The sequence below is a fragment of the Tachysurus vachellii genome, chromosome 25 (assembly GCF_030014155.1).
Source record: "Tachysurus vachellii isolate PV-2020 chromosome 25, HZAU_Pvac_v1, whole genome shotgun sequence".
Classification (NCBI taxonomy): domain Eukaryota; kingdom Metazoa; phylum Chordata; class Actinopteri; order Siluriformes; family Bagridae; genus Tachysurus; species Tachysurus vachellii.
The window spans coordinates 6,056,212-6,082,990 of NC_083484.1; the positions used below are offsets into that span (position 1 = coordinate 6,056,212).

At 35.2% G+C, this 26,779-nt stretch overlaps 1 protein-coding gene across 2 annotated transcripts in view; it reads left to right on the top strand.

The window, feature by feature from the left end:
- neto1l (neuropilin (NRP) and tolloid (TLL)-like 1, like) overlaps window positions 1-26,779 on the top strand; it is an 89,688-nt gene that overhangs the window by 42,869 nt on the left and 20,040 nt on the right. For both annotated transcript variants that reach the window (XM_060861630.1, XM_060861628.1), the window contains exons 5-6: window positions 22,095-22,136; window positions 22,234-22,361. In XM_060861630.1, coding sequence (XP_060717613.1) covers window positions 22,095-22,136; window positions 22,234-22,361 — 170 coding nt within the window. The remainder of the gene's footprint in view (window positions 1-22,094; window positions 22,137-22,233; window positions 22,362-26,779) is intronic.

The following is a 26,779-nucleotide window of genomic DNA, read 5'->3' on the forward strand; positions in this document are numbered from 1 at the left end:
AAAAAAAAAAAAAAAAAAATCCATTTATTCATTCATTTTACAAACGAATATTATAAAAATTAAAGACGGATTTGATGAACCACTATTTTGAAATGCCACATTCACAACTTGCCTTTACATTTAAATTGATACGATAGATGTATTTAGTGTTTTTAGTCAGAGCTAAAAAGGTTTGTCACAGGAATGTCTTCAAGATGGAGAGCTTTGTGAAATATTTAGTTTTATTATATTTATGTATTATAAAAGGAATCACATTTAAAGCAGTATGAATTTAAGTAAATGAATTTACTTGTACTCAGCTTCACACTGCACCATTCTGCTGATGATCATTTTCCTGTAACAGCACACCCTGTCATGTTTTATGCCTCATTAAGTCCAAATATCAAAGATATATAGGAGCAAGAACGCACGTCTTCAGCAGTCATTTTATTGAGTGGACCATATCCCTCCATATATTCCAAGCTGCTTAAAACCACATCTGTAACAATAATAATAAACAATAATAACAGAGATTACAAAGTGACAATTATAGTGATAGTAATTACAGCTATAAAGAACAACAGCTAAAAATGTGTGCTATTATAACAGTAATAATACAGACCATAAATAAATACATAAATAAATAAATAAATAAATAAATAAATAAATAAATAAATAAATAGAATTTATAAAAGCATAAGTCTTTTCCCTCCCTTTATCTTATTCTGTCTTTCCTTCCCTCTCTTTTTCTCTGTCTTTTTTTTACTGAGAAAGGAATTTGCAGTGAGTAGTTTTCCAGAAGCCCTTTCATTGCAGGGAGTGATGTATGAGGTTTTCAGCCTTTTAAATTATTTCAGTCTCTATCTATTTCTCTCTCTCGAACCCTCTCCTTATTTCTCTCTCTATCATTCTCAGCCTCACTCCTTATCTTTGTAGTTCTGTCTATCCGATCAGTTCATTGGTTCAAGTAGATGTTTCACAGGTCTTAGCACAGTGAGGAGCATTCAGCGGCGCTGTCCTCGCAGAAATGCTGTAGAGGATTTCAGTATGAAGAAAGGCCTGTCTCTTCAATTATTTGTTAGGGGCAGTACATGAAGCTCTCACAAAGACAGAAAGTCAGAATAAAGTGAAGAAATTATGAGGCTGTGGACTAGAGATGAGCCGGATACTTGGCTGAAACGAGTATCTGGTACGGATAAAGCACTTCTGCCGAGTAAGAGTATTATACGAGTAATACGAGTCAATATCTGTGCTCGGATTGCATGAAAATCATCATTGGGTATCTGATTGTGTCAGCGTTCTGTGATAGGCTAGTCACAGCGCCCCTTCCCTACACACATACAGATGTATTGTGTTGCTGTGTCTCGCTCTGCTCACTCACAGTCACACACAGAACAGCTCTCTGTCTCTCCCTCAGTCACTCGGGTTCGCGGGTCTTTTCCGTTAACGTTTAGGGTTTCTTCAGCTTTTTACTTCGGGTTGTAACGTTAATAATACGTACTTACTAACCAGTAGAGTTCTGGTAAACGCGGTTTCGTTCAGACGTGGTGCTTGCTTGGTAGAATGCGACTCGCATTGCTTCTCTGCCTGTCGGAGATTTTTTTTCTTTTTTAAACCTTCAGCTGTCTCTAACCAGGAACCAGACACTGAGTGTCTGACACGTTTTTGCTGTATTTCATAAAAACATAAAGGTAGTAAGCTAGTGTTATAAATATTACAAATTAATTATTACCGGTTAAAGCCCCGCCCCTTTCAAGACAGCAGCCACACCTACTTCCGGGTTAGGCCCCACCCACTCCAAGTACAGATACAGATACAGATAATTCATATGGTTAACAGATACAAATACAGATACAGATAATGCTGTACTCGCTCATCCCTACTGTGGACTTTTGGTGCTGACCAAAAGATGATGGCAGCATTTGAGCTGGTAAATGCTGATTAAAGAGAAGGCAAGTTTAAGGGAAAGTAATACGAACGTTTATTAGAATGAATTTGAATGTTAAACCTGTAGCGCAGGTTGTTAAAATTCAAATTAACAATTGGTCATGGATGAGATAAGTAGCACTGCCATAATACTGCCTTTTATAGTTAAGGCATTAGATGCATTGAAAATAAAAACGTGGCATTAAAAAAAAAAAATAAATTAACAGATTTTTCTGGAGGGGGCATTTTAGAGAGGTCTTGGCCATTTCCTTTCCACCATCCAGTACTGATCTATTACATTAGAAGAATATTCTATGTTTGTTGCTAAATGGATAAAGCAAATGGTGTGATGTGCTTATATAGTGCCTGAGTTTAATTAGATAAGCCACATGCAAAGTTGATTATATGATCTTATTAGCTGTGAACTTGGCTAGCTACCTAACACATGATAGCTGCTCTTGAAAATGTCATATTAACATAATTTATGGTTGTTTCAGCAGGTACCTGTAATGCAGATGCTATTTTAACTTTTTCTTTACTAGGAAGACAAATCCTGTGTGTGTGCCCTGCGATGGGTTGGCTCTCCGTCCAGGGTGTATCCTGCCTTGATGCCCGATAACATCTGAGATAGGCACAGGCTCCCCGTGACCCGAGGTAGTTCGGATAAGCGGTAGAAAATTAGTGCGTGAGAGTGAGGAAGACAAATCCCTTGCTGAGGACTAGCAAATTTGTATCCCAAGAAAAGATCTAGCAACTAGCCAGATCTGAATAAGAGGACCGGCCACTAGATCTCATTGCTGAAACTTTGGAGAGCTAAATAATGAATTTGTCGTTAGCTAGCTAAATGAATTTTATCATTTGTCAGCTAACTAACAATTTGTCCACTTGTTTTGACAGATGAACAACTGATTCTTTGTGCACCAAAATCATGGTCCCCTTTGTTTTTACTAATTACTAATGAGAAAAAATCGAAATGAGATGAAGGAGACTTAATTTGATTGTCATAATTATAACTTCATAATTTATTTTTATAAGCCAGTACAAACTTGCAAAAAACATAACTACAGAGATGATCCATGCCACGAGAAATGCCAAGAGAAAGAAAGGATACTTGTCTTACTCTCCAGAGACACAGTTTGTTTTTATGAGAACCTGTTTGTAATTCTCCATGCAGTATCAAGTGCTTCCTCCATCAGTATATATATATTTTTTTAAATAAGTCAAAATAATTAGACAGAGGTTTAAATAAAGTTAGAGAGTCCAGACAGTTCAAAGTAGAGGATATTGGTATGGTATTTTATTAATGTTCTGTGTTTGCTAATATATATATATATATATATATATATATATATATATATATATATATATATATATATATATATATATATATATAAACGTGTGTGTGTGTGTATATAACCTTCAAATTAAGTTTTACAAGAAGCTCTTTAATCCTCGCCGATGTTTCATTATTTAATGCTAACACGGCCACACGCCCTCACACTCCATTACATCGGCTTGTCTGGGGTGACACGGTGTTCAGAGGGAAACACGAGCTGACGTTTGGCTCAGAGGCGTGTAACTGTAGCGTGTAATTGTGTTCTCAAGCGGATGCATTTGCAATATGAACTGCAGCACTGTGTTCTGATAAAGTGGTTTTTCTTGGTGTACTTTGACAGAAAGCATGCTCAAGCTTACAAACCCATTGTAAAATTGAGAAGTTTAAACATCTTTGCTCACATTTATTTGTTACTACAACACGATTTTCTGTCCTCTATAATGAGAGCTATACCATATAAATGACATAGTTCAATATAAAGGATATAGATCACCGCATAATAAAGTGAGAGATCTAATTAAGTAATAAAGTTTACATACGCATGCAATAAAAATATTCAATCTCTGCTTTTCACAGCTGTTAAACATATAGTTCTTCTGGCAGTTAGTGTATTTGCATTTATTCACAGCAGAATCATTAAATAATCAATTAAAGTCAGATTTATTTCAGCTTTCAGAATTCCAGTGGGTGATAACTTGTCCAACAATTTGTCCATTTAAACAAAAAAAAATTAAGTAAAGTATAGTAATGACTTATGATTTCCTAATTGGCCAATTACCAGTAGTAAGAGTTTAATAGGAGTGCGTCTATGTCTGTGAAAGGGTGTTTAAAGTCAGTGCCTTTTTGTTCTTTTTTGGAGAAATCCAAGCAACTCAGCCAAGATCTCAGAAAAACAAACATTGAAAGGTTGTGTTGTATGCAAATATAAAAATCTTGGGACCACACAGATTGCATTGTTCAGGAAAGTGGAACAAATTAACTTTAAAAGTTCAACTGAACCCGTAGAGAATAACAAACAAAATAGTGTAGGAGCTGGAGGTATGTACAGTATATCCACCATTAAGAAAGTACAGTCTTGTGAGAAAGGTGCCCCTATTCCAAGACTGATATAAAACAGTAAGATTTGCAGGTGATTGCAGGCCTTTGGAAAGAATGTTTCTTGGTGAGACTTTTAATCTGAAGAACACTTTCCCAACTGTGAAGCATGGGGGTGGCATTATCATGCTGTGGGGGTGTTTTGCTGAACAACGTACTGGTGCACATCGGAAAATAGACAGCATCATGAGGAAGGAGGATTATAAAGAAATACTGAAGCAATCCCTCAGGACATGTGAGTTTTAATGTTTTTAGCCTAGTTGAATGTAAACTTTTGGCTTCAACTGAATATGGATATATGTGGTGTGGGAATTGAAGCCCACAGGGATGAAAATCATTTTTCAACAAATCAGAGAGGATTTAAGTACAAGTGGTGTGGAAATGTGGTGTCTTTGCTTCTCTCACTCTTTTATGTTGCACATCCTTACTGCCATATGCTGTTTTGTTTTTTTATCTGTGCTTTGCAGAATGTTTAAACCATAGTGGTTGTAGCATTATACTGAGATATACCTATGGTCTCCTTTTAGGTCATGGCCTTTTAGGGGATTTATTTATATATATATATATATATATATATATATATATACATACATATACATATATATATATATATATATACATACATATACATATACAGTATATGTTAGAGATGAGCCGGATACTCGGCTGAAACGAGTATCTGGTACGGATAAAGCACTTCTGCCGAGTACGAGTATTATACGAGTAATACGAGTCAATATCTGTGCTCGAATTGAATGAAAATCATCATTGGGTAGCTGATTGTGTCAGCGTTCTGTGATAGGCTAGTCACAGCGCCCCTCCCCTACAGTGATAGGCTAGTCACAGCGCCCCTCCCCTACACACATACAGATGTACTGTGTTGCTGTGTCTCGCTCTGCTCACTCACAGTCACACACAGAACAGCTCTCTGTCTCTCCCTCAGTCCCTCGGGTTCGCGGGTCTTTTCCGTTAACGTTTAGGGTTTCTTCAGCTTTTTACTTCGGGTTGTAACGTTAATAATACGTACTTACTAACCAGTAGAGTTCTGGTAAACGTGGGTTCGTTCAGACGTGGTGCTTGCTTGGTAGAATGCGACTCGCATTGCATCTCTGCCTGTCGGAGATTTTTTTTCTTTTTTAAACCTTCAGCTGTCTCTAACCAGGAACCAGACACTGAGTGTCTGACACGTTTTTGCTGTATTTCATAAAAACATAAAGGTAGTAAGCTAGTGTTATAAATATTACAAATTAATTATTACATGGATTTTAATGGATTTAATGATGCTCCAAGGGAACAGTGGGATCATTTTCCTGAATTTTTCCCAGAATTCTTTTGACATCTCCTTGGTCTGTAGTCATGCTCTTTACAAAATTATGTATTAGTATTGAGATACATGAGACTTTATTTACACAAAGGTCATCTTCATTCAATTAAATTATAATAGCAAATTCTGATAGCAACTATTTGCACCAGGACTATTAATAATTTAGAGGTTTTTTACAGCAATGGGAGAGAATACTCAATCACAAATAATTTTGTAGATTGTATTAAATCAAGTTATTGACTATTTTTCTTAAATGCATGATTACTGATTCCAATTCATTTGACTTGTAGATTATAACAATATATGTGGTGAAGTTCAAGTGGGGGTTTAGTTGTCCTAGGCACTAAAGTTAATACACCAAAACTATCTGTATGCATGATTTTTGTGTTAACCCAGTACTGTGAAATGACACACTTCAAAAAAAAAAAAAAAGAGTTGTCATGTTTTTTCTTCTAGTGGAATGTTGGTCTACTGTATAAAGAGATCATATTGGAAATGCACCCCTTATTTAACATGTAAAGAGTGTAATTTCTGTCAATATTACAATGCAAATCAGGCATCTGCTACACAGCATATGGCGTTTCATGATAACATTCAGTCTGTCCACTATACTAAATAGTCCTGACATGAACAATTTGCGACTCACTCTGCTACAGCATTCTGCAAAACACATCAGTCAACCTGACCAGATAAATTAGACGTGCCCAAGAAGTCTGATTAGGGATTCAGTGAGTGGATAAAGATGCTTCATTCACTGGAAATCTGTCTTGCACCAAATTTCTCACGATGATTTGTAAATCACTTTGTAAATAACTTCTTAATACAGGTCAGGATCACAGTGGATCCAGAGTCTGTCATAGGAACAGTGGGCACAAATCTACTATTCATACACATATTGACAGTTGTTAAATTAAACACTCACCAAAGCAATTAATGTAAATACTGTACTGTATAATAATTAGCCATGACAATAAACCTATCCATTATCATCACTTGTCACCCTAAACCAAACATTTCTACAGTACTGTATATCTGACATCTGGATAGATCTGCATTTTCTGTTACATGAACACCATGAGTGATACTCACTGCCTAACAGGTCTGAAAATGTGCTATATCAGCTCTTTTATGAATGGCACTTATTTTTCCGGCTGTCATTACCTTAATGTAGCTATAAATCCACTTAGGTTCTCATCAAAGTGATTGTGTGTGTGACTGAGAGAGAGAAATATATATCTATATATATATATATATATATATATATATATATATATATATATATATATATATAGAGAGAGAGAGAGAGAGAGAGAGAGAGAGAGAGAGAGAGAGAGAGATTTGCATATTCCTTCAACTGAATGGCTTGGCTATTAAAAATAATAATAAAAAAGGCATAACAGCTACAAGAAAAGCTTAAAAATATAATGACTCAGTAAAATTGTTGAAAACTGATGAAAATTATAATGAAATAGTACCTGATTATATTGAAGTATTTTCTGGGCGCTTTTTGCAAATTGTTTTTGCAATTCCATGTTCTATATGTGGACACAGAAAATGAAAAATCAAATCGCATATTGCCTTTTGAATTTTTGTTTAAACAAACCTACGTCTGCTAAATCTCAAATGGAAAAGTAAAGTCCATTTGCAGTTGCATTCCCCATGTCTTACAAGTTATAACTCTCAACCCTGTCAAATAACATAGCACTATAATACCCATAGTACACTCAAACCCCAACACTGATTGACAGGTTTCTGTGCAAGGTTTCGGAAAAGGGACTTGTGATTCCATTTGAATTTTTGCTATGGCTATTACTATTGCTATTCCCATATGACAAGGTCATAACTCATAAGACATGGGAAATGCACTTTGCTTTTCCATTTGAAATGTGGCAAACATTGTACATTTGTGTAAATAGCGATACACGATTTGTATTTTCATTTAAATGATCCGTAAATCCGGATCCGAAGATGCAGTTGCACATACAATTTGGAATTACCAAATTTTCCGTACAGAATATAATTCCATATAAATCAAAATTATATGGTAATTATAATTATATATATATTATTATAAAACTCACTATATCCCTAAAGTATAGCTTCTAAACGACAAGAATGAATGTGATTTCAACTTCAAGATGGCTGTTGCTTTTGTTGTTTATAGTCAATAGACAACAGTGTTATGCTTGAGCCTGATTCAGAAAAAGAACAACTTAAATAATGTATTTTGTGGTGAGTTTATGATCATTTCCTTACTTTTTAGCTAAAGTAACCTCATTAGCATATCTCTAGACTTTAGACATATCTTGGCTACATTTTTGATGTAAAGTATATGTATATTTCATAATAATTCAGGATGGGTCATGTCAAGACCTCATTTAAATCTATTATAACAAGAGTTTATGGCTAATCTCTCCATGTTTAATCTTGGACTTATTCTTATGCTTTGATTTATAAAACCCACCACAAAAAATGTATTTTACTTCTTGGCAATGTGAAATTTATATTCAAATAATTTATGCTCCCTACCTGTAACTCATATGAATATGCAGATGTGACACAGCTGGATAGGATTGACTGAGGTAAATTTTTGTCAAGCAGTAATAAGTTTACCTTTTCAGGAAATCATCAGCTTGTCAGTGACAGAATTAGATAAACATGTGCTTTTAACTCCACATACTGATCAGCTGGACTGTAATGAACAAGAACAGGCTTACATACAGTAAGGGCCTGTTGCTGTTCTAAAGCAGTTTAAATCCCTTGCACAAGTATTTAATTAATTGTCTTTTATTAAAAAAAAAAAACATCCTGATTAAAAAAACACCCATCTGGCTTTCTGCTTAGCTTTCAGACATCTTGAGGCTCAAGAAAATTAAACGATAAGATTTTTCAGTCAGTGCAATGTTAATGGATTCATTTATACACTCATGCCTCTGCATACATTGATTATTTCATTAGATAATTTAATTTATTTTACATATATTCACACCACCCTCAAGGAGACCTGAATCTGAGAAAGGTGATTATGCATAATGCATAAAGTCCTTACATTACAGCACCAGGGTCCTGAGTTCAATTCTATGCTCTGGAGAGTTTTCAGTGATCTTTTTTTAATGCTTTAAATATACATACGATTAAATCATGTCGGCTGAACAAAAACAAATTATTAATGCAATGAAGTACAATATCAACTCTTTTTTCACTCTAAGAAGTTTGTGTTGTAGCCATTACAGAATAGTGGAGACAATTAAAGGAAAAAATAATAATAGGAAAAAACTTTGTACATTATATATATGCTGTATATACATTAAAAAATTACAATTCAATACAAATAAGGTCATTTTTTAGATTCAATAAAAAAGCTTTGATTTTCCATTGAGACTTGACTTTGCTGTAAAACTTTGATGAGAAGAATAATCCTTTTAAAATAAATCAGCACAGACATGTTTGGCATCTTTAAAGGCTAAATGCATATAAATGATATTGTGAGCATAATTATGCTCTAGAATTAATTTCAACCAGCCTGTGGATAACAGGATGATTGTAAAGATAATATTATTGGAGATGTAATTATGCAACCCATATCATCTACTTTTTGAAAAATTAAAAGCACACATTACCTTTTGTGATTGCCTAAAGGACAGTTAAATCCCAATATTAAAAACCACTTTTGAAACTTCATGAAAAAAATTGGCATTGATTTAAATTTTTTTTTTTTTTTTTTATGCCTTACTGTTCATTTAACCCTCAACTCTACTCCATGTTTGAACTGATCTCTTTTTCATCTATCAATTCACCTGTGAATAAACATGCAGTACAATACCAAGTACATACATGGTATGTTTACATCGGAAATAAATAAATGTCAGAAATGCAATGGTGTTAATTTGCTATGAATCCCTGAATCCTGGTTTTTAGAGTATAAATTTAGATTTTATGTAGAATCATGTTATAATCATCACAAAAAACCGTACTGTATTAGGTATCATGCAGAACTGTTTATTGCTGTCTTTGCTGGAGTATAAGGGTATTATGTACTGGTCTTTACTGGAGTATAAGGGTTTGTCGAAATGTTTGTGTATTGTGTTTTAAAGCTCGTCATCAAGCTCCTGAAGCGTGCAGTATTTACTTACGAAATCAAACAGCAGAAACACATCGTTTGCTTCCTCCTCAAATTAGACTGACCCTCTCAGCATACAGCCCAATCTTACTCTCAAACACACATACACTCTTAGAAGTGGCATCAAACAAACAGCCACACACACACACACTTGGCAGCTTGAATTGCTGCAGGATAGAATCCTTGTGCAGCTTAAATCTGGATCCGGCTGAGTTTTTTTTATTTCATCAGCAGTTAGAAAACACTAATACAATTGTCAAATAATATTACTAATCCACCACGGTTTATGGGATCAGGAAAGATTTCAGGTAGAAGATGACAGTGAAGGCTTTGGTATAAATTTGGAAGAAAAAGAAACAAAAAATATTTTGAGCAAAATTATTATGACAGGGTGAAAAGAAAATCTGTGGCTAAATTTTACAGGTTGACCTAGCTAATTTATTAACTTTTTCGACATGATGAGCGATAGCTAGTGTGGATAACAATATTTCAGGGGTATTTTGTTGAATTTTTCTTTAAGGATCTGCAAAATCTGGCTAGCTATCTAACTTTTAGTATGCCAGTCATCTACGTTATTTTTGCTAGCTTTGCTAATCTCTTGTGGCTTGTTAAAGCTACATTTTTGTCACAGCTAAAACCTTCTATTACCATATATCACTGAAATATTGTACATTGTAACCTGTATACAGTTTATTTAGCTGTATATAGTTTACAGTCTTTCAGTCGCCTAAGGACAGATATTAGTTTTTAATAAACAATTTCATGGAATATTTTCGGTGCTTGACTCACTCTTTGAGCCGTACAAAAAAGCAATACAGAGCTGAGTGCTAACGACATACACTATATTCCCCACAGGAATTGTTTCTTTTTACCCGCATGCACATGATTTTGATGCTAAATTGGTTGATCTACTTCAATAAATTAGTGCCATAACCAGCTGGTTTGGGATTACCAACCCTCCCTTCAGTCTGCTACAGTTAAACACTAACGCTTTATCACTCCTTTAGCATGTCACACACAGTTACAAGCACATCTGTGGATAAAAGATCATAGGTTCAGTGGAAAAACATTTGGAATGATATCTGATTTCTGTTTTTACTAGATCGCTTATATGCTGTTCATTTGGCGTATTACTCATGATGCATTGCATATATTAACAGTTTTAACACTAAATGATGGCAGCAGAAATGGATTTAGCTATGCCTAAATAAAACTTATAGCTATGGTTTGGATTGATATGGCTAATATACTTCAGCAAGCGAGTTGCTGGACATATGGCCTTGGGTATCATTTCCCCTGAGACGAGATGGAAATGGACAAATATCAGTTAGCATCGACAGCCCTTGCATCTCACTCAGGCAGCTGTTCATATGCGGATGACTAAATTTAAACGCAGTTTTTAATCAGCTTCATTCTTCTCCTGCCTGTCAGTCAGGCTAAGGATCAATATTACAGGAGATCATTTTTATTACACCACTTCTGCATATTAGCGAAGAGGGATTGGCACTCTTTGGGGATATTACCAAGAGGTAATTAAAATGTTTTGGAGATTGCTTTTGCAATTTTTTCCACATTTCATAGCAGGAAGAGTCTCTAAATCAGATACCATAGCCTATTTTCTGATTCACTGCCTTTAGTTATTACCTAGGACTGATAAAGGTGGTTGACAAATATGAAATGATTTTATGCAATTTTGTTTCTCGAGATGTATAAATACATGGGCAAACTATAAAATACATTGCCATAGACTGCAGAGAACCCCTATTACCACCTATTCCCCACTATATATAAAGATACACCCTCTGACTACTTTATTAGGAACAAAAGCTTTAAATGTGCTCTCAGAGACTTTGACTGTGGCATGGTTGTTGGTACCAGTTTGGCTGGTTTGAGCATTGCTGGGCTTTTCACCCCCAAGTCTACAGTGTATACACAAGGTGGTGTAGAAGGCAACTAGAGCTGCCTTGTTCATGAGAGAGATCAGAGGAAAATGCTAATAGAATGGTGACAGTTTTAAATAACGACTCTGTACAACCATGATAAGCAGAAAGGCAACTCAGAATGCAAAATATGTAAAAACTTGAATCAAATGGGCTACAACAACAAAATACTTTTGTCAAATGCTACTTTTGTCAGCCAAAATGGGAATCTGAGTTTTTGGCTCTGGGTGATATATTGCACTGCTCCCATAGGTTTGGATGATTAGATAATTGCATTTGTGTATGTTTCTATTAAAACGGCCCCTAAGTAAATATGATTGGATTGAACAAATATCTAACAAACAGGCATTTCAGTGTCATATCTGAAGAATTCTTTTCATGCTTTCTGACTATTTAGTCTGTAAGAAGGCTTTAATATGATGAGATTGTACAAATTTATAATAACATTTCCTTTAGCCGTCCTGCCTGATAGCTGAGTATTTTATGTTAAACTCAAAATTCACTCCTAAAGGTCAAAATATTTGTTTTATTAAAGATAAATATGTATAACTTAAACAATAACAATCATGCTGTTAGCTAACACCTCCTTATTGTCAGCTAAAACAATAGCCTAGCATACAACTGTCATGCTGTTAGCTAAAACATCATAGTGTTTGTTAAAGCAAGATTCTAAACTAACAAAATTCATGCTATCAGCTAACACACCTTCTCAGTTTTGATAAATTTAGCTTAATGTTATAGACGGCATTAGCATTACCACAGTTTTCAGTGATGAATTCTAAAAGAGGATTTAATTACCAACACTACTAAAATGAAAACTAAAAGAGGTGTCATAATTATCATAATTACTTCCATTTTATATCCCACTTTTTATCTGTGAGAGAAATAAAGTTTACAATGAAGCATAAATAAAGGTACTATAATTATGTATGCTGAGTGCAACTGGCATTACAAAGATAGCATGAGCAGTGCTGCGAGACTATACTGTATGCCTCATGAAAGCTGAGAAATATTCATGCATATAAAGCTGAAGAATTGCGTATGTGATTAAAAATGCATTTATATTCAAAGGCTGATTTCTTTGTAACAAAAAGTCAATCTTCCTTTACAGCGTCTGTTTACCCCAAAGCTGTTTCACCCAATAATAGAATTATAGTAATTCATTTTAATGTCAGTGCAAAATGGCGGTCTAAAAGTCAAAGACTAATGATATTGTAGACATCCTAGTCACATGCATTCATTATAATTTTCTTTACTGTACTGTACATGAAAAGCTATGAAAAAAACTTTAAAACTACAAGCAAATAAAGTTTAAAAACCCTGAGTATTCTCATGAATTTTGTATGCTGAACTTGACTGTGCTGTGCTCCTGTTATTTCTTACAGTAATATTCAATATAAATGCTTAGCCAGCTAACTAAAAAAACAGGTCCTGTATACAGTATGTTTAAAATAATTCTTTAAAGAGGATGAACATGGATGTGCTTCAGAATGTAGCGTTTGTTGGTATTAGTGGAAAAGTTGAGTGTGACAGCAGATGGTATGATAACAGAAAATGGAAAGGTGATCTCATTTCATTTCATTTCCAAAGGTATAAAATAGGTCATAACTGTATCAGAAAATGTGTTTATAAAGCAAAGATCAGAGTTTCACCTTAAATATAATGTAAATTTAACAGTAAATATAAAACTATCCTGACAGATGTGTTAAAAAAACACATACATTTACTAAATGAAAATAGCCCCATGGGAAATACCTGCCTGGGGTGTAAATGATGCCAAATGCCACATTATAAATCAGTGCAGTAGCCAAGCTTGCTTGACCTGAAGGTCACCGTTTCACTGACTTTCTGCCATTTTGATTATTGCTTAGAGTAAAATATGAAGGCCTTCCCAAATAGTTGTCGATATTCCTACAATCAAAATGCATAGAGAGTATACAGATATATACACACAACTATGGGTTTGAATAAAAAAAAATACAAATAAAAATTACGAACTATATTGAATCTGTATTATTTCTTGGTGAATTGTGATTGTTTAACCTATTAAGATGCATGTTTTAGAATATATAAAGGCTTATATTGGTTTCTGGTCTGATGTACAGAAAAGACTGAAAATCGTTCCAAGCTATTTATGATTATTATTAAGATTACATTTTAAAAAATTATTATTATAAACATTCAAATTATATCAGCAGCACTGTTTTAGTTATCATTTTAACACTGTTTCTACAAATGGAAAATTGTTGATTATTCCTTATGTAACACATTCAAGAAGCTGTTTAAGACCAAATTTGTAAGACACACCAGCACATGGCTGCAGAGAGTATCTAATAACTACAATGAAGACTAATACACTAAATAGAAGATAAATTAATACTGAAAAAAGACCCAAAAATCAATCTAGACAGTTACAACAGATTTCCCCAAAATTAATCTACCTGTTTTAGAGTAGATAACATTGCATTTATTTGTATCAACTGGACTATGGTGGTGATAGGAAAGGAATGGAGATGGTGTGAGGGATGTTGTGAGGGATGAAAGAATCAAGAATGGAAGAATCTATTATGCATGTACCCTGTTGACTCGGCTACTGTTCATGTTGACATATTGAAATTTCAGGTCTGGCTCTGTTTTGCTCTGTTTTGACTGATATATTCCTGATCATGCACTGAAAGATGTGCATATGCTAATGGAAATCATGAAACAGAGGTGTGGAAGATAACCTAGACATAAATCCCAATCAGATTCTGCAACACCACTCCAAACAATCATCCTTTTTTCCTCTATAAAAAGAAAGTCAGAGCTGCATATGATGGAACTGAAAATCAGGTTGGGACCCCAGAGTGACACAGTAACACCCCAAGCTGAAAGACGCCTATAGTATTGGGTCAGCCCTTATCAGGAGCCAGTCGGCTGATTGAGCATTTTGAATCAGAGTCAGAGGAGAGCTCTCTGATTGACTGGTCAGCCAGGCAAATCAATGCAGGAGAAGAGAAACAAATGATGCTGTCAAGAGTCACATATATATATATATATATATATATATATATATATATATATATATATATATATATATATATATAATATCTCTCCTTTTCCAACTTCTACTTAGAATTTGTTTGTTTTCATTTCATTCATTCCTTCAATCATTCCTTCCTTCCTTCCTTCCTTCCTTCATTCATTCTTTCCTTCATTCATTCCTTCCATCCTTAATATAGATTCTACTGCTCCTACCTGATATAGAGCATGACAGCCATTACTTTTCTTTCTGCAGCTAGACTTGAAGGTAGAAAGTATGTGTGATACCCACATTCAAAAGACATTTTATTACTCACTTCACCATGGACCCTGGCGATAATCTGAGGCTTGAGAACTTGAGATTGAGGTGTATGTCGAATCTTTTTTATAAGAGGTATATGATATAAAATGGAAGCTAAACTTCCAGGCATGACATGTTTGAATCATTGCCAAAAAATGAGATTTAAACGTACCTGACAGCTTTAAACAGGAGAGCTCTACTGATAGCAAATGAACCCAAAATGTATGGATATTTTAAAATTCGGGAATATTTGCATGGTCTATAATTTTTTTTATGATTTTTTTATGATTTTATTAAAACCAGGCCTAGTACCGTTGCTTATTTTTTCCACTTTTAACATTGCGTTTACCAAATTACATTCTACTCATGATTTATTTTACCCGTAGCTGAATTTTAAATGCCATTTGCTACATATATCCTACTACAATGCAAGGTTGTGTTCTACCCTAGAGGTCATGCTTTTAAAATGAACATTTTAATCAATACAGCATAATCTTACATTCAATCTTGGTACTCATTATAAGCACGATATTACTTTCATTTCAGCAAAACCTGATCTGATGATAACACAACCACTCTCATTTTTTTTCCAGTGGTCACTGAGCATTTACTTTACAGTCAAGAAACCTTTGGATGGACAGCAGGTCCATATAAGGATATGCTAAGATAATTTTATACAGTCATGTAGGGTTTGGTCACAAAATATAATATAATATAATATAATGTTTGGATACACTAAGTTTTGCCTATTATTATGATGTGTAATATATTTAAAAGAAATAAAACATGGTGTTGCATACTGTTATAGGAAAATAATCAATGATACAAGAGCAATATGTCATTTGTTCTTTGTTTTCTGTCTTGAAGACTTTCCTGCATTGTAACACATAAAGGAACAGCTTTAATTCCGACAAAGCACTGCTATTTAAGGCTACTTCCAAAAATGCTAATCTAGTCTAAAAAAGAAAGTTCACCGTATCAATAATTACCTGTTTTGTAATCTGTTTTTATGGACAGACAGCCATCTCTGTGATTGATTATCTATCAAAGAGAAACTGGGTTTGCATTCTGACCCTGTTTCCTCTTTTTCTAACAGCAACTGAGAATCTGAGTTCATATTTAAGAGAGATGGAATGCAATGTAAGGTCTGGTTGTGAATGTCAATGCCAGAGACTTCATCCTATTTTTGCTCTCCATCCCGCCTTTGATCACACAATTCATCTTCATACAGCCCATGAACTTCATTTGATATGGCAAATTTCCCTCTTTCTCCCTCTCTAGTCTTGTAATGTAATATTTTTCATTATTCCCACTGCAGAGCTGGTTAGGTTGTGCTAGGTCACGTCCCATTTTGCATTTCTACAGTAGTCTAGATGAGAGTCAGCAAAGAACAGGACTCTGAGACTAGAGTAAACGTAGGTTCACAGAACTAAGACAAAAGGAAAAAGTGTTAGTCTCGGATCTTTAATGGCTCAGTTGCAGTGAAAATTTATTTACAGAATATTTAGAAAGTATTGGAACAGTAAGACCATTTTTTTTAAAAGGGAGGGCATTGTGGTTTGAGATTAAAAGATGAATTTGAGATGATATATCAGAATTTCAGGTTAAACTTCCTGATATTTACATCAAGACATGTTAAACAACTTAGGAAAACTTTTGTTTGAACTCCCAATTTTCAATTGATCAAATATATTTCAACACGTGACTGGCAGGTGTTTTTCTGTTGAACAGGTATACCTTGTCAGTCTGATTGTAAATAATTAACAGGCCTGAATATGTACTCTTGAGGTCTTGGTTTCAGCTCTGAAGACTGCATTAGTTCTTTAAAAAGAATCAACCAACGATCAGAGAGCTATCTATGGGAGAAAAACAAGCCATCCTGAGAATAGTGGGAAAATCGATCAGAGCCATTGAACAAACATTGGGCAGTGACAGTAGAACAATGTCCTGAAAAAGACAAAAACCACAGGTGTACTAACAGCCAGACATTAAACTGGTTGGCCAAAAAAACAAGTATCGGATGACAGAAACATTGTGAGTACTCTGAATAAAAAAACAAAAAAAACAGTCAGTGACATCACCAACAACCTCTATAGTGAAGGGGCGAGAAAATTAAAATCCACTGTTCAAAGAAGACTAGAGAGCAGAAATATAGAGTCTGTCATATGCAAACCACACTTCAGCAGTAAGAATCAGAAAGTCAGAAGGGAATTCGCAGAAACGTACTTCTATAAAACATACATATTTACTTAATAATTAGCTTAATAATTAAATAATCAAATAATTATCTTAAATGTCAACATAGTGATACAAATATATTGTTTACAGAAAATATTAGCCTGCTATTTCAGCTAATGATTTTTTAAGTACTGCTAAGCAATGCACCATTAGCTTCACATGAATGAATACATGTAAATTTTCTTCCCATAGCACTTACATTTATAACATTTTTGTGTAACTTTTATAACGTTAACACACAAAAAATTCATAACTTATTGTCACTCTTTCTTTTTTATTCACACCACATTTATCCCACTGGTACGTCCAAGTAAGGTGTTCAGTTCCAGGCTGTAGCGGTCAGATGGAAATAGATTGTGTTACAGTAATAAATGTCCTTCCGCAACTACGCACAGGGACACCCAGGGGTTCACATGACTGCACAGAGGGGACAAGCTATTTTTCCGAACAAATCAATCTATTACTCTGTGTGTGTGTGTGTGTGTGTGTGTGTGTGTGTGTGTGTGTTTGTATGTGTGTGTATCTTAGAAACCTGTCACGAAAATCCAAATATATTCCCGCCATAACAGCCTTACACGCAGAGATATTTGTTTGAAGACACAGTTAATTCAAAACATTAATGACCTTAAACACTTCATTTGAATGTATTAAATTATACAGCATGTGTCGTAGGTGTTAAAACAAACAAAATAGTGAAAAAAGAGGGTGTCCTGGACAACCAGGCTGAGTGTCCTTTCATCGTTTGATGCCCCCTTAGACTAATGAGGTCCATATAAAGTGATACCCTTAGCAGAGCATAACATGATGTCATTCACCGATCACAGGGTGGGTGACGGATACAATCCTGAGGGCTCATGGTGGTTCCAGCCCAGTCATGAGCCTCTCAACCAAACATTTTCCAATAGCATCAGTTCTAGGCAGAAGAAAGTGCAGGTAGATTATAAGTGGAAAGTACAAGCAAAACCAGCAAAATAAGAACCATCAATATGATCTATGGGTTCAAGACAAGAAACCTGACTATAAGCTTAATGTGCCACTAAATAGTGACACTAACATAGCATAATGTGAAGCAGGTAAGAATGATTGGTGAGGAATATGGCATGGTCCTGTTATGTGCTGGCGATAGATGTAGTTCTGCACATTTCGGCATGACCGAGACATCCTTGCGTAAACATTAGCATATGACTGTATGATGTCAGGTTACAACAGGTTGTGGTATCTGTTTACACACATATTTGCATGTAAGCCTAAGAAACATTAAGTAGTTGTATTAGTTTTTTTTTTCTGATTCAAATATGTTATGTAACACAATATTATGAAGCAATGTGCTCATAATATGCATTACATGGAATAGTATGTATGCAGCTGTTACAAGTTGAATGTCACTTTAAATTACGCACACCACATTTGTTCTACATACATTTATAATGCTGTATGATTGCAGTTGGTGTTATTATTCATTATCAATAAAGTAGTAGACACTATACTATGTGCTCATATCACATAAACTAAAAATAAGGAACAAGGATGCAGTAGCATAGTTGTGGATTTTGCATACGTTTTTCTAATTCACCTACAATAATGTTTTGTTGTTGCTGATCTTTTACATCAACAATTTTATTTCCCTTTAAACAAGTAAAATAAAAAAGAAAAGTGAAATGTTTGAACCCTCAAATATAGTATTCTGTAAAATATCATCATTGTGAATTCTAGCCTTCAGTAAAGACATTTAGCACTGGTGAGCTAGATGTCTGGTAATGTGAAAATCTCTGTCAGTTGCCTAGTGACAGACCTCTACTGACCCCTAATGACAGTCCAGTTTCCTACATCAAACCACAAGGGTCATTGTTCAAAATATTTAAGAACATGTAGACTTTATGTAGTACTGTGTAGTGTACTTAGTTCTGTGTAGTGTAATGTACTTCTGCAGCTTATATTGCATCATGATGCTTGAGGAAAGTTGTTTTATTTCACTGTGTACTGCAAGAGCTAGTTGAAATGACAGTAAAAACTTGACTTGAATAGTGTTTTAATAATCCTGTATTAGATCTTGTATGCAAAAAGTGTCTTTTAAACCAAGAACTGTTTACTATGAATTACAGTAACTATAATTGTATAAAAAAATTACTCAGGTTCAGATAGTGATTATTGTATTATAAGAGTTTGTTTAGAATTAGCTCATTGTTAAGTTAAGTTAAGTTATTAATCATAAGTTATTAAGTTATTAGTCATTAAGTTATTCCTAGTGACGAAATTCTAAAAAAATTATTTTGCCGTAAAATTAAAGAGAAGGTTCTAGTAAACATAAAAGTTATTCTCAAAGCATCTTAACCCTGAAAAGAGCTCTTAAGGTCAAAAAGTGTTAGGAGTTGTGAGGAAGACCTTTAAAAGGCTTTAGCAGAGGAGAAAATGGCCAAAAGGTGAAGAGGGAGAAGAAATGTATCGCATACAATATTTAATAATGGTTTAATAATCAGTTAAGAAAATGCTACAGATTAGATTGGGTAGGGTTTTTTTTTGTGACCAATAATATTAGAGCTAATTTCTTCGACACAGCACGGAAATAACATAGCAGGAGAAATGATATCATTTGGAAATATATCATTTCTACTCTGTCAGAGATGTTTACATTTACATATCATTTGTTATTACATTTGTAACCTACAGATGTTAGCGCATCTCTAATATGATCGGTCACGAACGTAATCCCTACATGATATGGTGTCTTAACATAGAGACAAAGTGAAGGCTTATATTCAACCATTCAAAATAAGTGCTTCTATTTAATTTTATTTTTTTTGACAACCAATCACAGTCTTCAAAAGATTGTGTCATACCTAGTAACAGGGTCATTTTCCTTACTCAGAATTGCTCTGAGATTGGTCCTGAATTACACTTCAGCTAAGATTCCTAGTTAGTAGCTTTCTGAGATTATTTATAGAATTATCTCAGATCTGGGCCCTGATCCGCTCTTATGTCATTTTGATTACATTGACATGTGCTTTTGTGATTGTTCTATTCCTTTGTTTGTCCTGTTACTTGATTCGTATGTTACCTGATTGTGACCACCTGGTCATAGATTATTTTGTCTGTGTACACTGCATGTTTTGTTGTAAAGTCTGATTTAACAGCTATTGTGCTTTTTCTAAGCCTTATGTTTATGCATGACTCTAATTTGTTATGTCTGCCTGTGTAGTGAGCGGTGAGTAAACTAGGATTTTTGGATTAACCCTGTTATTACAAATACAAATACAAATACAAATACCCTGCTTTCTCTCGCTGCATAAATATAAAATGAACTAATAAAACCATATTCCCAAAGGTACCATTGTCAGTTTCACTGGCTGTCAGCTGCTACTCACTACTGTAAATAACATGTTAAAGGTACAACTAGTTGCTTTTAAATGCACATCTAGGTCTGTAACAATATCCATTCACTGATAAGTTTGCAATAACACTATACAGTAGATTTAGCTCATTTCTGACAGAACAGATCTGCCTTTTTTCTTTAAAAAAGTGCAACTCACCAAGCATAAAAAGGTTTGTTAGTGTTTTCACTGCAATTTCAATTCACCTCACAGCCACAAATGTTTACGATTTTTGACTATTTGCTACACCGATACAGAAAACACAGAAAAAATCAACTTTATCAGGGGAAATGATGCAGGAAGTAAAAACCAACAATTTGCCTCTTCTAGGGGTCACATTTGGGGAAAACATTTGGTCAACCCTAGTAGATCATATCTAATATATGCTAATATCGTATGCTAATGTTTTACTGTAAATCTCTCTCTCTCTCTCTCTCTCTCTCTCTCTCTCTCTCTCTCTCTCTCTCTCTCTCTGCTTGTTAGAATTTTCTTGTTAGTATTGTTGGCACTTCTGTTCCTGGAACACATCCAATCAGTATGAAAATGCTAACATCTGTCAGTATGGATGTGTTTTTCAGTATCAAGTTTTCATTACAAGTTTCCTCCAAATACTACACTTTGCACATGCTACATCCTATGCTCCAGACAATGTGGAAAATGTTTATAAATTAAAAAGTTCATTAATTTAATTCAATTTTCTGCTTCCTCACAGGTTCTCAACTTAATCTCTTGTTTTGTACGCCCTTCAAAATCTTTCAGGATGATAAATTGTAGTACTAAATTGCATTAGCTAAGGACATAAATGATCATCTGTAATTTGACAGCCTTCAGTCAAGCATAAACACAATAATTACTGTTTACTGTTACTCAATATTATAATCATTTATCACAATCATTTTTTTTATGTTTGATTGAATTTTTATTATTGTATTATTTTAATAAAAACACTTTTTCGCAAGGACATTTTGGGATACTTTCAATTGTACAAAAATGTGAGTCACAGTAAGATTGATCTTTAGTTAGATAACTTGATTTACATATTATTATAATGATTTACATATTATTTCACTAAAATTAATACATTAAGAAAGAAAGAAAGAAAGAAAGAAAGAAAGAAAGAAAGAAAGAAAGTCTTTGACACAAATGAGGTTAAATTAAGTACTGACACTGGAGACTCCTTATCATAACCGTATCAATGATTATTTGTTTTCTTCACCTTATAGTTTGCAGAGTTGGTGTTATTAATAAAATAAAAAAAAAAAACATGGCAAATCAGATTATATAAACAAATAATGATCTCTAACATTAACTACTGTATAACTATCAATTATTCTTCATGACTTGAGTTTAAATGTGATTAATTGTTTACCTCTAATCTTAAGTAAATGAAGTAGGTGCTTAATTAGACATAGTTATTGAAAAATATTGTACTTTCTTGTCTTTTAGATCCTGACTTTAAAGACATGGGAGTCCCCAAGCCTCTTTCCGGTGTGTATCGCTTTTCATTCTCATCTCACAGCCCTCCAGCTCATAGAGCTCTTTTAGCTCTTCTAAAACAAATCTCTCTCTTTCTTTCATTCTATAGCATGTGAGTTTGAGATGACCGGACCCGAAGGCATCATTGAATCACAACAGATCATCAGGGATGGTAAAGCTTCACAGACGGAAGCAGTGGACTGCAAGTGGTTCATCCGAGCTCCTCCTCGCTCTAAGGTTAGCACTGCTTCTTTTTAGCAGAATGAAATACACAAAGTGTTTCAAATTATCCCAATTTTAAGGAAAGCTTATAGCCATCATACTGCATGCCTTCATGATGCCTCAGTGAGTTTACCAATATTATTTGTGCATAAAAAATTCTATAAGCTTTTAAATAAGTCTATATAAAATGCTTAATTACAAATCAAATTCTTATTCACTCTTGCTTTAGAGCAGTGTTGTATTTTCAAAGACTCAAGTTTCTGTTAATCTAAGCACCTACGCATTGCATCATGAAGCCTCTTTAGTTTGATTTAGCTGCTGATTGAGGGATTGAAGGCATAAAGAAAAGGAAGAGAGGGAATGTTCTACTTTGAAGCTTTCAAAGTCTTTCAAATGTGAATGGCTTCAGTACTTCATATTGTACACAGATCTCTCATCCTCCTCTAAGCTAGCTGGAACATCAGCAAATTAGCACAGGAGAGACGTGAGGAGCATGGCAATCTTGTACATGCACAGACACACACACACATACAGACACACAGCAACATGGCCCTAAAGGTTGCTTTCTCAATGACAGACGTCCACCGCTAATGTATTCCAGACCAGTGGTGGGAAGAAGCAAGCTAATTAAAAAGCTGTAGCTCAGAAGGCTAATTAGAGTGTATTCAAGTAAACAAGGCCACGATGCAGACATGAAGGTGGTGACGCTTAATTCTAATATCATACCTTGTCTGTATTAATATGGATACATTTTCAAATATATAATTTTTCTTCCATTTGATATGGTTGCTGGTAAGTATAGAAACACATTAACAAAACAAAAGCATAACAGAAAACCATAAAATCGGCAGCAAAACCAAAAACACAACAGGAAAAAAAAACAACAACAACATTAACTCAAAAGAGAAAGGAAATGTTCTGAGTTGATCTGAGCTCACCACAGATATCTAGAACAAAGAGCACATACAACGTATATGATGTACAGAATTTACACAAATTTTCTTTGTCATATACATGCATATGCAAAATAACACTTTGTTATTTTAATTACAGTAAATCATGGCCTTAGTGTTTTCAATTGCACAGAATCTCATTCAGTATCGCTGATACTGAAACAAGAAAGTAGCAAGAAAGGGAAATAAACCCCAGTGTCCCCCTTTGCAAATTTAGTTTTGGAGCAGCCGACAAATATGGCTCATTCGGACCACAACATCCAACAGCCAACGGCACTCCCACCTTCACAATTACCATATTTTGTATTGAGCACACCTGTTCCTCTTTTATGTGAGTTGTTTTGATTTACTATTATTTTTTCCTGTTTATGATGTTACCATGCTGCTGGATTTCCACTGTGTTCTCCAGTTATTGATCTTGGCCAGTTTTCCTGTTTTTGGCTTGCGTTTGTTCTTAGAAATAGCTGTTTTGCCACAGACTGAACTTTGTCTTTCCCTTGGATTACGGTTTGGACTTTCACCAATGTACTTCTATGTTCTGGTATTTTTGCATGTTCCTGTTTTTCTGGCCTTTGTCCTTATGTTTTATTCATTACCTGTAAAATCTCCTGCTTTTTTGTTTACATTGGAGTGAAAAGGCGACATTTTGTTCACTGCAAAAGCGTAAAACCAAGCCATTATTTAAAGCATTCATGTGCTGTATTTATCCAGTCATGACAGCACTTACGTGCAAGTAAGACAGTTATTGCAGGGTTTAAGTCATGTACAGTGTGAAATGTGAGCTTATGTATAACCAGGATTCATTGTTCACCCCAGCTAAAGTATGAGAAGTATGTAAAACTAGATATAAACTAGGATTCTGTTTACCTCAAGATTAGAATAACCCAGGCACAAATAGTTCTAGTTTGAAAAGCAATAAATTAAAATGACATCAGTTTATTATTATTATTATTAGTAGTAGTAGTATATATATATAAATATATATGTATATACAACTATTAACCTATATATTAACTATTATTCTCGGTTTTAGATCGTATCATTGGTCATTTTCAGCATCCACAGACTTTAAATTTCAGTCTGGAGAATGTGATTGTGAAGGCAAAATTAAAAAATATGTTCTGCTTTGGGTTGATGTGTTGAAAACACTGCATTTTTTTGCAATTTGTAACTATTTTAAGAAAAAATAAAAAGAGGTATACAGAAATTTGTCCTAAACTCAATAAGACCTTCAAATAAAGTAAGGATAAAAAAATGTTTTATGAGGATTATAAATCATAATATCAATTTATTAAGTCCTTTACTTCAGTGAAACATAATGAGATTTTTTTATAGATGACTAATTCCTGAAATCATTTCACGTTCAGGTGCCAGTGATATTCATTCATCACTGGATGTGTATGAAACTAAATGAATCAGGTGTGTCTACTGTGTCCCAGGAACAATTTAATTAGTATCGTTTTTGCCAATAACAATTAATCTTGCATGTTTAGCCATATTTAAAATGACAAAGTGGAAAGTGTTGTTTTCCAGCAATTTAGGAATGATATTGGCATTACATAATCTTCATTATAGATCCATTCAAATCCAAAACACCCAGTTATGGTTTGTACTTTGCAACACCCACACAATTTTACATTCAGATTGTTAATGACATGCAGTGTTGGATCTCCAGCTCATTAATCTTGCTGATGGCGTGTGTATATGTGGCATGTTGAGGACACAGGGAAACACACAATGATGATGTTTCTGGAATGGTTTCATTTTCATGAAGAAGCTTCTTCATTAAGCTGTGTGCATCCTACAAAGCACGTTGGTCCATACACACACATGCACACACACACACACAGTTCCTCATTTATCAGACATGATGAGCATGTTCAAACAAAATCTTCTTCTTCTTCTTTCGGCTTTTCCCTTCAGGGGTCGCCACAGCGAATCATCTCTCTCCACTTAACCCTATCTTCTGCATCCTCAACACTTGCACCCACTAGCTTCAAATACTCATTAATTACATCCACATACCTCCTCTTTGGCCTTCCTCTTTGCCTCCTGCCTGGCAGCTCCATGTCCAACATTCTCCTACCAATATACTCACTCTCCCTCCTCTGAACATGTCCAAACCATCTTAATCTCGCCTCCCTAACTTTGTCCCCCAAACGTCCAACATGGGCTGTCCCTCTGATGTTCTCGTTCCTAATCCTGTCCAATCTTGTCACACCCAAAGAGAACCTCAACATCTTCAGTTCGGCTACCTCAAGCTCTGACTCCTGTCTCTTCTTCAGTGACACTGTCTCTAAACCATACAGCACGGCCGGTCTCACCACTGTCCTGTACACCTTCCCCTTGATTCTTGCTGATATTTTCCTATCACACAGAACTCCTGACACCTTTCTCCACCCACTCCAACCTGCCTGCTCTCGCTTCTTTACTTCTTTCCCACTCTCTCCATTACTCTGGACTGTTGACCCCAAGTACTTAAACTCCTGTACCTTCTTCACCTCTTCACCCTGTAACCTTACTGTTCCACTTCCCTCCCTTTCATTCACACACATGTACTCAGTCTTACTACGACTGACTTTCATTCCTCTTCTCTCCAGCGCAAACCTCCACCTCTCCAGGTTTTCCTCCACCTGCTCCCTGCTCTCACTGCAGATCACAATGTCATCTGCAAACATCATCGTCCAAGGAGACTCCTGTCTGACCTCCTCTGACAACTGGTCCATCACTATAGCAAACAGGAAGGGGCTCAGAGCCGATCCCTGATGCAGTTCCACCTCCACTGTGAACTCCTCTGTCTGACCTACAGCACACCTCACCACTGTCCTGCTCCTCTCATTCATGTCCTGCACCACTCTGACATACTTCTCTGCTACTCCTGACTTCCTCATACAGTACCACAGCTCTTCTCTTGGCACCCTGTCATACGCTTTCTCTAAGTCTACAAACACACAGTGCAACTCCCTCTGACCATCCCTATACTTCTCCATCAACATTCTCAGAGCAAAAATTGCATCTGTTGTGCTCTTTCTGGGCATGAAGCCATACTGCTGCTCACAAATTTCCACCACCTTCCTTAACCTAGCTTCCACTACTCTTTCCCACAACTTCATTGTATGGCTCATCAACTTTATCCCCCTATAGTTGCTGCAACTCTGCACGTCACCCTTATTCTTAAAGATCGGCACTAACACACTCCTTCTCCATTCCTCAGGCATCCTCTCACTTTCTAATACCCTGTTGAACAAACTAGTTAAAAATTCCACTGCTGCCTCTCCTAGACACTTCCAGACCTCTACCGGGATGTCGTCAGGACCAACTGCCTTTCCACTTTTCATCCTCTTCAAAGCCTTCCTGACTTCATCCTTTCTAATCTTATCTACTTCCTGTTCCACAGAGTTCACCCCTTCTACTCTTTTTTCCCTCTGATTTTCCTCATTCATCAGCTCCTCAAAGTATTCCTTCCATCTCCTCTGTACA